Raw genomic sequence first — 17,613 nt, forward strand, 5'->3', positions numbered from 1 at the left:
CAACTGTAAGCCTTAACCATGAGTTTAGTGTGACGATAAGGCGATACACAGGCTCTGAGGGTTCAGCTGGTGATGAAAGCCTCAGCTAAATGTGTCCCCACTGACAAACCGGACATCTGCACGGTGCATACACCCTGTCAGCAGTGTTTTAGACCTGCTGAGCTCCGGTTGCTCACCAGCGTTGCGTTTTTTTGGTCTAGTCTTTGGTTTAGCATCACCTTTGTGCTTTCACTCTCGGCACAGTGACCTCAGGGATGTTGAACTCTGAACCCTTAAATGTTAGGTACACCTGCTCCCTCCGCAGCCCAAACAGGTGTGGACCAATCAGACGCAGAGTAGTGTATTTAAAACACAGCCTTTTACGACTTTAAAAGCCTGGTAGTGTTTGCGATGTAAAGGCTAATTATCCGTAACAGCATCCATTGTTCCTTCTGTGTTGACCCATATATTAAAAGAGACAGAAAATAGAAATTAATACGGCAGTAATGACATGAAATACCAATTCGATTACATTTTCTTTGTCTGTTTGCTTTTCTATGCCCTGTGAAATGAAATGTTTGTTCCTCTTTGTGTCATTACACTAACATTGTCCTTGCGTGAAAGCATAAGACATGCCTTAAACTTGTTATAACTCCCAAAGGGAGGGTTACAGGCAGTGCCGTTGTCTGTAACTGAGGTTGAGAGGCGGCCTATGTGTCCAGCCATTACCATATATTTCAGAGTAAGAACAATCCACAATGGCAGTGAGCTCTGGGTTGGACCTGAGGCCCGTTCTGCTGTGTTTAGCACATCTGACTCCCAGTCGGTGATAGGCATGGGCTATTGTCTCCCAAACAACAGCAGCCTTGGAGTTGGCCTCCGGTGGCCTGGGGGACGGTCCCTGGCACTCTGTCCCAATCTTTGGACGGTCCCTAAGGCATCACAGCCTCTCAGCAGGGCTCGATGTTCCATAAATAAGAGAGACATCTTTGCAGCACACACACAGAGATAACACAAGAGTCCAGCATATTGAGGTGTTGTAAATCAAGAGAAAGCTGTGTGTGTGTGTGTTGGTGACACTACGGCTAGAGCAGGCCACCTCTGATGTCACTATTTTAAGAAAGTGTGGTGTACAAAGACAAAAAAAGGACACAAGAGAAGGTGACACAGATGGTCTAAAAAGGGAAATGAAAAAATTCCTTGAAATACAATTATGAAAGAAAATAAACTTTTTTTTTTTTGATCCATGGAAAATGCATGATGTCTGGAGGCCAAGGTGTTTTACTAAGGTATTCTGGATGACAAAAAAAGGAGACAAACTAAAAAGGGAAATAATAGAGAAAACTTTCTTAAAACACAAATAAATATGATGGGATATGTGCATTTGTGTTTGCCATGTAAGCGGACAGATTAAATATTCCCCTGTCAATGCAAGTCATATGTCAGTGAAAAGGGATGGTGGTGAATAACATCATCTCAGATGGATGCTTTTCTGAGCATTGTTGCCAAGTCTGTGGTTTTCCTGTGGAACTTGGCTACTTTTACACTGTTGACACAGATCAAAGCCTAACCTGGAACATGATTTTGATGGAGGATGCCCATGAAAGAGGGGAAAACCAGAGAATTTTTTTTACTAGGCTAGTTTTGGTCTGATTTGAATAGAATTTTGGCTGTTTTTGTTTCGCGGGCCTGGCGACCCTGTTTCCAGGTCTGTATATCTTTCTTGGGTTGTTTGTAATATAGATATGGCTGGTTGTCCCAAAAATCGGATATAGTCAACAAATCAGAATTGGGCGTCAAAAACCTGCAGTGTAAATCCAACGCCTAAAAAACTAATAGAACTTCTCTACTCAAAAACCTGCATAGTTAATTTTTTTCTTCTTCTATGGTTAGGGATTATTATTTTTATAAAAAATGTTGTTCTGTAGGCCTACTTGTGCTTCACTGCTTTTCTCTAATTCTCATAATCATACTTTGCATCTGAAGGACCCTCTTTCCCGAATCACAAGTGGAATCCCTGTCGACTCTTGAACAGGAGGAAACAGAATTCTTCACATGGGAGGAAATGTGTATTGGGACAATAGAAAGCATGCAGGGGTTTATTCTGCACAGCGGACCATGAGGGTTTGTATCTCTCAGTGGGATGGGGCTGGTCTTCATGCGTGGTTGCTTATTACATAAAGCGTGATCAGTGGTACACAACATGTGGGCCAAATGGTGAAAGCTAGCACAGGCTTAAAGGGGTCATATGATGCTGCTAAAAATAACATTATTTGGTGTAATGAAATGTGTTTATGCGGTTTAAGGTTCAAAAACACATTATTTTCCACATACTCTACATTATTGTTTCTCGTCTATATACCCCTACTTCTAAAATGCATTGATTTTTACGAAGATCATCGGGTTGAAAAGCGAGGTGTTCTCTGATTGGCCAGCTATCGAGTGCATTGTGATTGGCCGAATACCTCAAATGTGTGACATAAATGTTATGCCCCTCAACATATTGTGATGCCCTGTCCGGCCAGATCAATGAGACATACATAAAACCCATTACAAACGTGATATAAATATGATTTCTAGTCGTTTCCTCGACTGTGTCTGTGCTCACCAAACTCATGTTGCTTACATTTACACCTTTCACTCTCATTTTTATTTCCCAGCTCACTCCCTGCATCACATTCATAACTTCTTTCTCTTTTCCCACTGGTGTTTATCCATTGTGTCAGAGTAAGTTTATTCTTTGGGTCCCGGCTAAGTCCCCCTGGCCAGTCTCTCCATGTTGTAAACAGGCTTTAGGAATGTTCCAGTCCTAGATTACTCTGAGCCCACCCTGCCTTCATCTTGAGTTTTACCCCTGAGCAGTTTTCATCCAGTGCTAACAACCTGAGAGAGATAAAACAGTAGTGTCACTCTTATACCAACCAGAGCGTTCCAGCTCTGACACACCACTGGACCAGATCACCGGAGAAAGAGCTGCAGAGAATTCACACTGAAATGCTGTGAGAGCAAAATGAAGAAAGCTGCCTTATATGTACACTTTTAAGCCAGTCCAAATATTGCTAATAGCTAATACCAACTTGGAGTTCATAATTGTAATTTAAGTAATTATTATTATTTTTTCATAGATAATTATCTAAAACTGCTATCAGTGGTTGTGTAACATATACATAGCACATTAACTTTTAATTTACTGTAAAAAAAAAAAAAAAGACATGAATTATTAGAAAGTTAAAAATTATGAATTGCATATTTTAAGTTTGAATCTCATTGACATTAAATCAGAATCAGCATGGTGTTGAATATTAATTCCCATCTCCAGATCAGCTACTAATCCCCACCTGCATAAGTGCAATAAGCTGCAAGTTGATAACATTGATTCCTCACTGTCTCTGTGTCACCTCCCACACCAAAACCGAGAGCAGAAGTCATGTTGTGATACACTTATTTGCATTTTAGTCAATATGCAATGCAATGCAGTCAAATGCCTTTGCATATTTAAATTGGTTTCGTCCTTGATGGAGATGGCGTTTGTCTATTGTACATTGTTAACCCGATGCAAAAAGCATGCCATTGCCTGCAACGAGTATTCTCAGACATATAACATCCATATTGTGAGCTGACTTAAACACATGAGGGTAGGCATTCAAACAGCTCATTTCAACTTAATGTATTTTGCAAAGACAGCCAAAAAAGAGAAATGGCCACTCTGATGAGATAGTTAGTGTCAAACCAGGCTTCTCTGGACACGGCTATATCCAAAGACTGAGTGTCAGAGCATATTTCCCCAGTGCTGCAAGCTGTTGAGGACTGTAATTGCTGTCACCTCCCTCCTGGATCCAGCTACAGACTGTGGGAATTGGAAGAGTCATTTCATCTCCAGGGAAACAAAATGATGGGAGCTCCAATTTTCCAGCACAAAAAGAGGACGCGGAACTTATCATTAGCGAGCTGCTAGTACATCTTTAGACCAAAATTACTAGCCAACCTGCAAATGTCTTCCTCAGGAGTGTATAAAGAAGCAGGCAACAATTACTAAAGGTGCGGTCACATTTATCGATGTTTGGTGGCTTTTTGCCGGTGCAATCCAGATATTTCATTTGCGATTGGGAATTTTGCTTGAGGGCAAAAGATTTCCCCTCACAGATTTCGAAATTGGTGAAAATGCAACTGAGCACAGCATAAACTCAATGTGTTTTATGAAATCATTTTAGAAAACTTTAGAAAAATGTAGTTCTTTGAGTGATCTAGAGAGTTCCTGTGTGCAAAATCATGCAATATTTTCCATCAATTGTGTGATTGAAATGCTAAAGGTGCAGGCACTTTTACTGATTCTCTGCAGATTTTCACCTGGCAAAATCCAATAGGAATCGTACGCAACTAGGAATTTGGCTCGAGGGGTAAAAGATTTACCCTCACAGATTTCACTATGGGTTCAAGTGCAACTTAGCACAGCTCAGTTGAAATTTCAACATAAAAATGAGCAATGGAATAAGTTTAGAAACCATCAGAAAATTTTCCTTTTCACTTTCAGGTAGTTTACGAGAAAAGTTCCAAAAATACGCTCTATTCTCTGGTAGCTTTGTGATTGAAATGTGATTGCGGTAATATTTACTATTGCTAAGTGAAATTTTGACGGCAAAATTCAGTCAGTCCAGCAGGAATCTGGATGATTGAGAGTTTCTCAACTGTTTTAGGTTTGTCTCACAGAATCACCACGATGACCAACAGAAAGCTTCTTGGTTTAAAAGTGACTTGTGTGTGAGTAGTGCTTCATCCATCACTACACTATTGACATGACAGTGGACCTGTCTTTCCTATGAAATTTCACAGAAAGTTTGCTAATTTGACTGCACTGTAATAAACATAAGCTCATCTGACTCAAAAAGCTAGAATATTCTCAAAGCTTTCCAATTAGCAGCCATCTTTGAGAGGCTGAATGTGAATGTGGCCATACTACATAATTAACTCTTGAAACCAGTCATTTCCTTTGAAAACCGTACCTTTTTAAAACATAAGGGGTTAATGTCAGACTTCCTATCAAGTTTGCAGTGTTATGCCAAGCATATGACGCTAACAGAAGGGGCTCGGCCGTCTGATACACACCAATTTCATCTCCTTTCAGGACGGTGGAGGAGAACAGAGGGACCTTCTCGCTTCATGGGGCTATAATTAAGGGGGCCTCAAACTAGAGAGAGTGAGATAGACAGGCAGGCAGAGTTGGGGAAAGTGGAATATTAATGCATTGAAGAGCAACAGGAAATTGGGCGTCTAAATGTCCCCCGGGATGATTAGTAGCAGCCAGTCTCATTCAGAAGCAGATCAATGAGGAGATATATTGTCATTTTCCAGCTGCACCTTCTTAATCAATTAATCTATAAGAAGATGGGTGCATCTTAAAAGGCCAGTGCTAGAATTAACAGGTTTCTGTTGAGGATCCCGATTTGTGTTGTTTCTGTTCATACATCTGAGATGGAATACATTTCATAAATTTCCCCCATTGAATGGTTTAAGATGGAACATAGTTCATTGTGCTTGACTTGATGCTCAGGCCACTGTGTTTAATCAAGCAAATTGTTCTCAATTAAAGGGCAGCAAATAAACACATCCTTGCCAGGTCTTTTATTTCTTTTTAAGCCTTTGTGCACTTTCTTTTCATTCCATCTGACTTTTGGCATCCTCCCATCAACTCTCATTTGCAACACTGCTTTGGGCATGTGGGGGAGTCAGATACTTTTCCGTTACATAAGGACTCTGTGTATTGCTTTTCACATTAAAGGTCATTTAGTCTCAGCGTTCTGTCAGTCTCCATGGCGACTGCAGTGTGATGGGCAGTCGATATCTTCCTGTGGGGATTTTATCAGGAACAGATGCCGGACATGTGTACAAATCATGTCTATATATGTGATTTAGGCCTTTGTGAATGTCACCAGGATGTGATGTAGCTTATTTTTTTGTTTTTGTGCCATTAAAAAATCTCTTTTAATTTTGACCTGGTCTGTCTGGTTTCTTTTAAAGGAATATTCTGGGTTCAATACCAAATATAAGAAGTTAAATTCAATCAATAGTATTTATTATTCATATTAACATTACCTGTTACTATTAACAAGAAATGTGAAATAAAGAAATGTAATAATAAAAATAGACTTGTCCCTCATTTAATTTAAAAGCACTTACATTAGAAGTATTTTATAAGAACGATTTTGAGGATTTAAAATTTGAAACTTAAGACTTATAATTTTTTTTTACAACAAAAACAACATTTCATAATTCAAAACATATTTTGTATTATAAAATAATATATCATTATATTATAATTATATTTTAAAATAATTATTACATTTCTGCTCAAATTAAAAATTGTTATTATATATTATATATTATATATATATATATACAGGTATACACACTATATAACTGTGTCCAATGTGTATCTGAGAAAAACATCTATTTATATAAAAGATCAAAAGAATTAACAATGTAGATATATTTTCACAGGCTTCTTTGTTCATATTTATCAAGGGTGTAAATAATTCTGGTGTTATGTTGTAATGGCAATGAATTTATAAAATTGGATGAACAGTATCTTCCCACCAAACGGGGTTGTAAGCAGAAAACATGTTATTGCTCATATTTTATTCATTTATGTATTTATTTAATAATTTTTACATTTTGTGGCTATACTATTGAAACTGTCAGTATTATAATATTTGCAGAATGGCACCAATAATTTCCATTGTACAGTAAGTCACAGTTACAGATTTCCTTTTTATTTTTATTTTATTTTATTTTCCAATAACCAACATCTTCACAAAATCAATGTATTAATCCTAACTTCCACTAATCTCTGAATATTCCATTAAATACTTGAATATGTCACATTTGTGTGTTCATTTGTTTTTTGGGATAAGCTGAGCTTTAAATTCTCAGTGTCAGATGGCTTGGCCCTTGTTCAGTGTGAGTTGTCAGGTGTTCATGGCTGATCAGTGTAATAAATCACGTTTTGCTGGCACAGACTCAAATGGCTGTATGGTGGATGGGCTAATTACTTATAGTGCTATAGCATTTTCAGAACGTTTTCTGCTGTCAATGCTGATCGCTCAGCACTGACATGATGTCTGATACTTTGCCACCAAGGCGGATTAAAAAAAAAAATCTCAGTGTAGCTTGAGAAATTTGATGCCAGTTTTGCTGCCACATTATTTGAAGTTAATTTCTATTGCTAAAGTCTCTATTGGCTATACTTAATTGCAACTTTCAATTGGATGTGTAAATTAGTGGATGTCTCATGTAAAGGGATTGCTTCAGGCATGCTTTTCACGGCCATTTATCTTCTTTGAAGAAATAAAAAGATAATTGTACAAACAAAGCAAAGAAACTGATTTAACTATTTTTAATGCATAAAATATTTTATACTTCTCAGACAAATAAAGCAGATGTTAAATGACACAACAGCAGACTGTTTGTGCTCCTCAATGTGAGAAAGATTAAGCTTTTATAAATTCAGTGATAATGTGTCATCTGCAGCGATGTGCCCCGAACTCCCACTCTTGGCGTACTCCTGCGACTCTTGCTTAATGGCATCATTAAGACGTGATGATGATGTGATGTCCCCATAACTCTCACACTAACGTGATTATTCAGCTAAATTTACAGACTGCACGCTCATCCTGACGCATCCAGCTGATGTTTTATGGTAGCTGGAGCAAGCTCCATCAGTCATAAGAGAGATGAAATGTATTTAGGGGAAAACGGAATCATGTTTTATTCAATTACACACTGAATCTCAATTAATCAGTTTTTGCAATTAAGTTAAACTTGCTCATGCATCATACATGAGGACACTATCAAGGGTAGTTGCTCCAGAAGCTCCCTGCATACTCCAGGCTCTGACTGTCCTTCAGTGTGAACATAATGAAAGAGAATATATTACGTTAGGAGAATTAAGATAAATACAACCCATAACTTGCATGTTGAGCTTTCAGTCTTCAAATTAACATGAAATGCAATTTGTTGGTTAATATTTTAACAAATACAGTCTCATTATAGTGGAGAAAATGACTGGGATTGATATGGTGAAATGCGGTGAGTACAAAATAACTCTTTTTTTTTTTTTCCCTTTTTAGTGATTCATTGCTGTTATTTGCCAGGGCTGAATCCACTTTTATCATCCATCATTACCTGCTGTGGACATAGGGCCTTCTGTGTCGTGTCTCATTGTCTGAACCTCATACCACACTGATATACCTCTGATATTGCTTTTCACTTCTGATCTAGACATTCCCATAAAACAATGGCATTTCTGTGATATATGATTTGTTTAAAGCCCAGAATCTTCAGGGTTCTTCAGCTGATCGATGCTGTTTTTTTTTGGAGCAGAACAGAATTTAAAGGTAATAGTAATATTAATTGCACAGTTTTCTTGCACCTTGGAACCATTATTTACAAGCTCTTCATTTTAATGAGGATTTTTAGATGTAGGCCTATATATATATATTTACATTACATTTATTCATTTAGCAGACGCTTTTATCCAAAGCGACTTACAGATGAGGAGAGTGGAAGCAATCAAAAACAACAAAAAGAGCAGTGATATAGTACTATAACAAGCCTCAGTTAGCTTAACACAATGCACGTAACATGGGATTTTAAATAATATAATAAATAAAAAGAAAACAGAATAAAAAAAGAATAGAGCAAGCTAGTGTTATAGGTCTTTATATATATATATATATATATATATATATATATATATATATATATATATATATATATATATAAATGTGTGTGTGTGTGTGTGTGTGTGTGTGTATATATACTGCAGTTGATCCAGAAATGGAAATCATGTCATCATTTATGTCGACTTTCTTTGTTCTGTGGAATGCAAAAACAGTAATTGTATAAAATATTCTGGCAGCGCTTTTCCATACAATGACGGGTTGCCAGTTTATAAAAATAACCCATACAGCAGAGAGGGAAGATTTTCAGTCAAAAAGTATTTATTTACAATTATTTATTTAATTATTAATTGTAATTATTATTATTACATTTTAGCTATATCTTAATAAATATATTTAAACTATCACGTGATTTTAGAAGACTTGCAGTATAATGCACAAGTGATCTGCTTTCATGATACTTTTATGGTGCTTTAATTTTTTCAGTTTTGGAGCAACCCTGTCTCTATTAATTTCCGTTGTATGGAGCAGAATTAAACATACCACAAAATCTAATTTTGTGTTCCACAGAGAGAGAGAGAGAGAGAGGGAGAGAGAGAGAGAGAGAGAGAGAGAGAGAGATGTGGAAGGACATGAGTGATTTTTGAGTAAACTATTCATCTAAATGAGCTAAAATGCTGTATTAGACATTATTCTCAGAAAACATGTGATCAACTAAAATGTTGTGATAAAGAAGTTGTTGACCTAAAAATGAAACTCTCATCCTTCATAAGGTCTCAACTCAAAAAGAGATGTTAGGCAGAATGACATCCCGAGTCTCCATTCACTTTCATTGTATGGAGTGAACCATCTCTCACAACTACTCCAGAATTTCATTTATTCACTATATACAGCGGTATCTGCAGACTGTGCGAAATCAAGCGCCTGGCCCTTTAAGAGCGCTGTTACCCCAGTGTGGGTAACTGCTGAAGGTAGTCGGGGGGTGGGCTTGAGCCACGAGACAGTCGCCCGGAGACGCGACAGTAGTAAATCCGTTCATTCACAGCGAAGGGAAGAGTGCAGGGCAGCGGCTGGGGTGGAAATCTGACTGAATGGGCTATTAAAGAACGGATACTTTTCAATGATCCAGGAAAGCGAGAAACGAAAGATGTTCTGCCTGTGAAATGAATCTTGGAGGAATTAAGAGCATCTTGGACGGACTTTGAGCATCTCATCTTATCTGTCCGTTACACTGACTCTTTAACCGTATACAGATCAGCGCCCGAGCGCAACGCACACTGCACTATTTGTGATGATCAGATTAACCGACACAGGTTTTTGTGTGTTTTGGGTCTAGTTTGTAAAGTTCTTCAATGTGACCGCCTCTTCAAACGCGTCTCCTCGCACTTGTACCGGATTGTAGCGCTTTTGAGGTGATTTTAGGGACTGTTTGTCCGGATAAAGGCGACTGAAGTGGACTGTAGGCTACATCTGAGGGTGATGGAGTTTCGCGGGACTTTAGATGCGCTGCTCGTTGTGTTTGCCATCATATGCGTGTCTCAAGGTAAGGTGGAGAAAATACTACACTACAGATGGCGATATAAGGATTATAACTGCTAAACATTGTGAAATAGTTGTCGACACCTTCTCTGGTGTAATTAAACGTAAATAATTTTCTTATGGATGGTGTTGTTTAGGTTGTTCGGTGATAATGGACATAACGTTACAGAACTCATACAAAGCAGCAGAACAGTTTTTTTTTTCTAATAATATTTGTTTTTAATATTCAAACAGTCGATATGTTTTGGCTGAGATGTTCTTTATCTCAAGTTATAGTAAAGTCAAACCCCTTAATGATTGAATTACACATCTCATGTGTCCTTAGAAGGCGTTAAGGCCTATATACACAATGCTTTTAATGTAAACAATAAACAGATGATTTATAGATTTATCCTCAATACATAGTGTTGTTTATACATGAACATATATGTTCGAAACAGACCAGCTTGACCCAGTTTACAGTAAATACCCTCACTTTTGGATAGATTAGCCCATTATTTAATTGTTTTAATCTATTGCAAGTACTTTTTCCTCTGTATTAGGGATTTTAAAATTCTTACAGTCTCAAAGACCCCTCATTCAGACTCCTAACCAGCTCAGGGAGGAAGGATAGATCATTAGTTAGAAATAATGTACAAATTAGCTAAGAGTTAGAAATGCCATTAAAATGTTCTTTTGGAAACGTGTCTACCTTCAGGAGCCCTGGCCGCAAACACTTGCATAGCTTGAATTGAATCGTGCTTAGATCAGTGGTATTGCTGGCAGTGCTGGCCAACAGAAGTTCTGTTTTATGGGGCAGTAAACATTGCCTCTGAGATCTGTCCTCTAATATAACCACTGACAAAATCTGCCACTGAATCAAGGGCAGCACAGCCGCCAGACGAGGGATGAAATGACATGCAAAGCTTTTATCTGACCAGATCCATAGTCCAGTCTAAATTGTGTCGACAATACTTTGCTCTTCTTTTGTTTCATGAGCAGATCTGGCCAAACCAAAACCAATTCCGTTTTTTATAACAAGCTCAAAGCCATCCTAAAAGTGAGGCTTGGTTAGTTAAGTGTAGCTGAATTTATCATTGCCCCGTTCTTCTCACACACCTGACTTTATCCAGCTCAGGGTTGTGGTGAGGGCCGCTGCCTATCTCCTCTCGCCTTCTCCCACCTGATTAGGGTTATGAAAGAAAATGCATTGATTTACACTTCAACTTTTCATTTATAGGTGCCTGATCCTTTCTGGGTGTGATTGTTGTGTGGTTGTTGTTTGTCTAAGTTACATTTGTAGCTCAAGTAGGACGTGTGTTTGCTCGCCTCCTTTTGAAGTCATTTTAAACAGCCACAAACAGCTGTTGTTTCTTCCCGGATTGTCCCCAAACAAGCATTTAACGACTGCCGGCCTTTGACTCATTCAATGATCACACCCTTTTAAACCAGATGAACCTTAGTGGAAAATGGAAAAAAATGACTTTTCAGTACAACATTTCTTTTGTATTTTTCAATGAACTGACAAGGATCTACAGCCATACGTCCTATACAGTAAAAAGTGCTTGATTGGCAGCATTTCAAAAGCTCTACGACTTTTCGCATAAAGCGTGTCATTTAGGGTTTTCCCTCCATGCACGACAGCTTGTTTTGATGTCTTACGTCTCCAGGACTGTCGTCGCTCCTTAGATCAGAAGCGGAGCATATGTGCGCGCGTGTGTATGAGGGGTGTGACTCAGAGAAGCCTGCGTCTCCCTCTCGCACGCTCGCTCGCACAGTTACTCCCCGTCTCCTCTGTGTAAACGGTGTGCTGTCGAGAGGCTGTCAATAAGGAGGGAGATAAATGCTGCATCTCCTACTGAGCACGTTCTGATGTCTCTGATGTCTGATTTCTGTCCCGGCACATTCAGGTTCTTTACCAGATCCTTGCCGAGAAGACAAAACATCTTGTATCTTTCGGTATCTTTTGTTGTTGCTGAGATCTTACTTAAAGATTTTTTTTTTTTTTTTTGTGATTCTTTTCTTTATATTTTTTTTTATAGCTGCACCACAAATGTGCGTTTATAAAAGACACCCTTTAATTAAAAGCATACATTTCACTATGCAAGAGCATAGCTCATCTCCAAAAATAGCACATTTTTATCACCTCTTCTTTGTGGCAGGTATTAATTGGTCAAGTAAGGAAGCCAGAAACACATACAGCTCTGTTTTATTATTCTAGCGTTGACAGGAAGTTTGAATTGAACCCTAAAGATGGCAGCTCCAGCTGTGTGGGGGTGAATGGGGACACAACACAATGCCTTGGCATCAATCTGTCCAACCTTGTGTCTCTGGCCGCAGATGAAGACGGTTTAATGGCCCTACGCATTAGTTCCAGTGGCTGTGGTGACCTTCAAGGCCGTGTTCCAAATGGGAAGCACTATACAAAGAATCAGAGAGGCCAGACTAAACTCTCTGAGTGTGTTTATATGACAAGTAGTATCGATTATAATTTGTTAGCTTTTCAGCTTTCTGAAATATGCAATCTGGGATTACTTCCTTTAAGAGGTAGCTTGCTTTACATTTGCAGAACTGTTGAACGTGTGGAAACTTTAATTTAAAAAAGTGACACACATACAAGGATTAATTGGTTTAAGGAAATAGGTTGTCTCTGCAAATACGTCATTGATTTAGATGGCCGTCGATAGGAAAAGTACATAACCCACTTTTGACTCTCTTTGGCTGTTTTTTAAATGACTATAGATCGTATCTTTCATTAATGAATGCCTTTTTCTATCTAGCAATCCAACCCTGACTGAGTTCGATATTTATCTTTTCTGTCAAGAAATATAGCTGCCTCCCTGTTTAATCAGAAAATTTCTCATCACTTCGATATTGACATGCCCTACAGCAGTGGTTTAGTGATTCTCTTTCCCATCCAATAACTGGATAGTAGCCGGTGTGGTTTATATCAGCAATAATACAATAAAAGAAGTTCATGGTTGTTCCAAGGATCTTTTCAGTATGGGGCTTTTCGCACGTCAGGCTGTAACAGTAGCAGGTGTTTCTTTTCTCCCCATCATCCCTTTCTTTTCACCCTTCATCCATCCGTGTACCTAAAATGGCAAAAATATTCTTATTAAATTTGGGAAGCCCTGAAACTGAGTGTAATGTATTAATAGAGAGAGAGAGAGAGACAGACAGAGTGTCACAAGCAGCACACTTATTTAAAGTCCATAAGCCTTTGAAACACACAAATTAGCTGCATTTGCAATCCAACAGCAATGTATCACAGTAATCCTCTTCGAATAATTCGAATATATTTTTTAAATCCCAAAACTCTTTTATCTTTGTTTTTTTCCACAATAATACTGGTATACTCTTAAAAATTGCAGTGAAATACATACATTAAAGGTCCAACTTGTACTATTTAAAGGATAAATGGATAAACAGTTGTTAAACCATGCAAAAGTTTAACTTTAGTTTACTTGCCAAAGCAAGTTTTTCACACTTTTTGTGCTTGCTTTTTAACTTTAGATCCTGAATACTCATTCTTCCCATCATGTAAATATATCCATTAAGATAAGCCTGTTGAAGACTTTGGATCATTTCAAGTGGGTTCTGCAGTTTATCTGTGTTCCAGTGTGTGGAAAGAAGCTGTGGGCATCTATGGGGCTCTGCAGGGGCCACCTGCATGCCAAGGCGACATACCACTTACATACCCAGACGAAGAATCCTTAGTATCTCCAGCCCTGGAGCACAGTTCCCATGGCATGAATTCTCAGCCACTTTAATTATCGGATTACCTTTGGGCGAAAAATTTCGATATTTCTCCTGATCCATGCCTTTTGACAAACAACACAGTATGACTGCTCATTATCAGGACCTGCTGAGCCTAGATTACCACACTCTCACACTGAGTAACAACTCACTCCAACTCTAAAACAGCTGGCTTGTGCTTTGAGTGTTTACATGATGCAACTGTGTTGTCCTTGGAGAAACCGAGACCTCTGGTTTGTTCTTTATTCGCTCTGTTTACTAGTTGATGCAAACAGACCTGGCTAATAGTGTATATAAGTGTGTGTTTGGGCACACTGTAAACAAAAGGGCCAGAGGCCGTGTGTGCTGTCTCATCAGGAGCTCCAATTTAATGACTCAGACTCTATCTTGCATGGGCACTGCTATTAGATTACCTTCATTAACACACACTTCTTTCTCATTCTCCTCCCTCCCGGCGCCTATGTGTACACACTTTTCATGCTGTTCAACTTCGTTCCTCTTCTCCTATTTGACTTTGAGACCCCATTATCCTCATCAGTCGTGATCTTTGTGTTGTTCCAGTAAATAACACTTGCCAGGTTCAAAGGGCAATTAGACATGGACATTACGTGCGCAGTAGTCGTTTAATGGGCGTGTAGATCAAAATCGCAGCTTGGCAGAGCTGGAATTGGTCCTTGAGTGCAATGCAAAGAATGTTGTGAATGTTTTTTCCATGGTGTCAGTATTCTGTGTCTTTGTCTCTGTCGGAGCGATTGAAAAGTTAACGGGCGATTGTTTGTGTCTCCACAGACGTGTGGCAAAACTTTGATATTATCAGCTCTATTCTATGCAGAATAGTTTCTCTTACTGCAGGAATCTTTCCCTGCTGAAAATACCATGACTTATGCTTTTTGCTGGCTAGTGCTAGAGAGTTTTTTTCTGTATGATTTGTAGCAATAGCCAAAAATACTTGTATGGGTCAAAATTATACATTTCTCTTTTATGCCAAAAATCATTAGGATACTAAGCAATCATGATGTTCCATGAAAATATTTAGTACATTTCTTACCATAAATATATAAAAAATGTATTATCATTAGTAATATGCATCGCTAAGGAGTGGACTACATTTGGACAACTTTAAACTTTGGACGATTTTCTCAATGTCTGATTCCAGATTTTCAAATAGTTGTATCTCGGCCCAAATATTGTCATATCATAACAAACCATACATCAATGGAAAGCTGTATAAATTTATAGATGTATACATTTCAGGAAATAGACCTTTATGACTGGTTTTGTTGTCCAGGGTCACATATCTGGTCAGTTATTATGACAAAATATTTTAGTGATTTGTGCAGTAGACTAATGCAAATTAAATCTTAAATTTAGCATTTTCAGTCTCTAGCTCTCAGACCAGAGTCAGAAATGTGGTTTCCAATGCTTTGGGCCAAACTGCCACTAAAAGTGACAGAAATGCCCCAGTTACCCTAAATAGGGCAAAAGCACTTCCTGAGGGAATTCTCTTTTATCTCGTATCAAACATTTGATATTTATATAATACACTACCAAAGCATGAAAGTCTGAAACGGTCAATTATAGCATCCAGTTGAATTCATCTGATATGTGTCATAATATTATATTCTGTTTTAAATTTAAAAATGCGCAGTAGTCTTATTAATTGGGCTGCTAAAGTTAAGCATTCACTTTGTCAGCATATGAATGCACCGCATCATTATGCAGTCCATTAATTAGTCTTTTATCTCATATGCCTTTCTCAAGTAGAAAATTCTTCCCTCCCTACATGTCAGTCATGTGTCCACTCGTGCCGGGGCTGCTCATGTTTATGACCGACCCCGTGAGTCATTCTTATGCAAAACACCCACCATCTAGACGAGCGCCACTCGACTTAAATGTTAAACCTGTTAAATGTGTGAATCACTAATTGAAAGCGATTCAGCTGTGTATTTCACCAGTCCAGTGCCATATGTTGCAGATCTTCCGAAACATTCACAGGTTAAGTCCAGCGCTAAGAGAAGCCTAGGGGTTTCCCTACCCCTTATTTTGGTCATTTCCTCCTGCAATCATCAGCCATCAAAGCAACAAGAACACATCCTGAATCTGATATGTTTTCTTCTGGACCTCAGGGGGGAGATATGCAGATTTCCACTGTTCCGGGAGTAGACAAATGTTGAATATAGGCCTAATCATCGACTCATTCTATGCACGTTTTCCCCGAGCATGTATTTAACATGAAGCCTGTCCGTACAGTGCAGACTACGCCGTAGTCCGAATAGTCAGGTTGGCTCCAGCCATTGAAGATTGAAAGAATTTTTAAAGCGGCTTTATAATTTTTGATGAGAAGAAAGTGACTTCAAAGCCCACTTACACTTTGTTTTACCTTTTAACTGGAATTTGACCTGAAGCTGAAATATGGCAGTCTTAAGGGATCAGGAGATGAGGCAGTCTTCTGAGGGAACTTCGCTTGTGCTTTAAAGCCACTGATGTCAATAGCAGAAATAAGATCAGGTTTGTCAAAACATCTAGATATGCTATACAGTCAGATTCCTCTGCCTGAAACTTCACTTCCTGCTAAATTTGTGGTTCTGTGTGGGCCTCATCTGGCAGTGTTGGGGTCAAGCGGAAAGTGCGTGGTGGGATTAATCAAGCGGAACATGGTGCACCGCTAGGAGGACCAGGAAGCTGATGCTATCTCAACCAGTCGTGGTATGCTGGTCTCCCCACCCGTGCCAATTCCATTAGCGGGGCACTGAAGAAATCCAGACAACACAGAGCAGCTGGGACGGAGCTCCACTGTCGCCACCATGCACAATTTATCTTTTATTCCCTACTTCTTCCTCTATGGGAGAACTTGACGCCCCCTTGAGATATGTGATATGCCATTGACATGTATTCCAGATGTGTTTTTCTTTGGTGAGGAGAGTTTGAATTACAGGAGGTCAGGGAAAACAGACTGTGGTATTATTGTCCTGCCCCCATAAAGGGTTTGCAGAATCTGAATGAACCTGGGCGAATGTGTCTCAGAGTACTGATACATATCTAAGAATATGGCAACACAAAAAGACAGCTATTCCCAGAGAAAAGCAAGTTATTCCTCACAGCCTGTACTAAAAATGCCCTCACGCTAAAGGAATGAGCTAGTTTGGCAAGTCCAGGGTGACCAAGGTTATTTTTTACGCTTCATGGCTTGATCACCTGAGGGAACTCAGAGCTTTGTGTTGTTGGAGATCGTAGGGTTTAGGGTCAGCACTTAAAGAGATTCTCACTAACAGGTTGAACCACTGAAAGAATCATGCTTACTCCCCTTCTCTTTTCCACCACGACTTCTCTCGGGAATCCACAAAGGGATCAATACCTTCAGCTGGACGTTGCCAGTGTGTGCTGTTTATTTTGTGAAGTGTGAAGGTTCTTAAAGCAATGGAGTGGCCAGATGAGCCTTTGCGGGAAGATAAAATCTGATATATATCAGGAAGTCCCATTTGCACCACTCTAAAGATTAAGGATTTGGGATTGGGTTGAGTAATATATCACAAAGAGGTTTGTGCTGTTCTCCTCAAAGTAGGAATATCTGGCTATTTACTAACCAGCACCTTTTGCATTCATGGGAAATCTATTTTAACAAAGGGAGTATTTTGTCTCTTTGAAAAACATCAAAGCTCATGCAGTGGACACACAGCCCCTG

General features: G+C 38.9%; 1 protein-coding gene across 4 annotated transcripts in view; it reads left to right on the forward strand.

Moving 5' to 3' along the window:
* Positions 1-9,649: 9,649 nt before the first annotated feature.
* The window catches only part of LOC128021105 (roundabout homolog 2), a 62,903-nt gene continuing 54,939 nt past the window's right edge, over positions 9,650-17,613 (forward strand). For all 4 annotated transcript variants that reach the window (XM_052608039.1, XM_052608040.1, XM_052608041.1 and 1 more), the window contains exon 1: positions 9,650-10,197. In XM_052608039.1, coding sequence (XP_052463999.1) covers positions 10,134-10,197 — 64 coding nt within the window. In that variant the 5' untranslated portion in view covers positions 9,650-10,133. The remainder of the gene's footprint in view (positions 10,198-17,613) is intronic.

This window comes from Carassius gibelio, chromosome A10, assembly GCF_023724105.1.
Source record: "Carassius gibelio isolate Cgi1373 ecotype wild population from Czech Republic chromosome A10, carGib1.2-hapl.c, whole genome shotgun sequence".
Lineage (NCBI taxonomy): Eukaryota > Metazoa > Chordata > Actinopteri > Cypriniformes > Cyprinidae > Carassius > Carassius gibelio.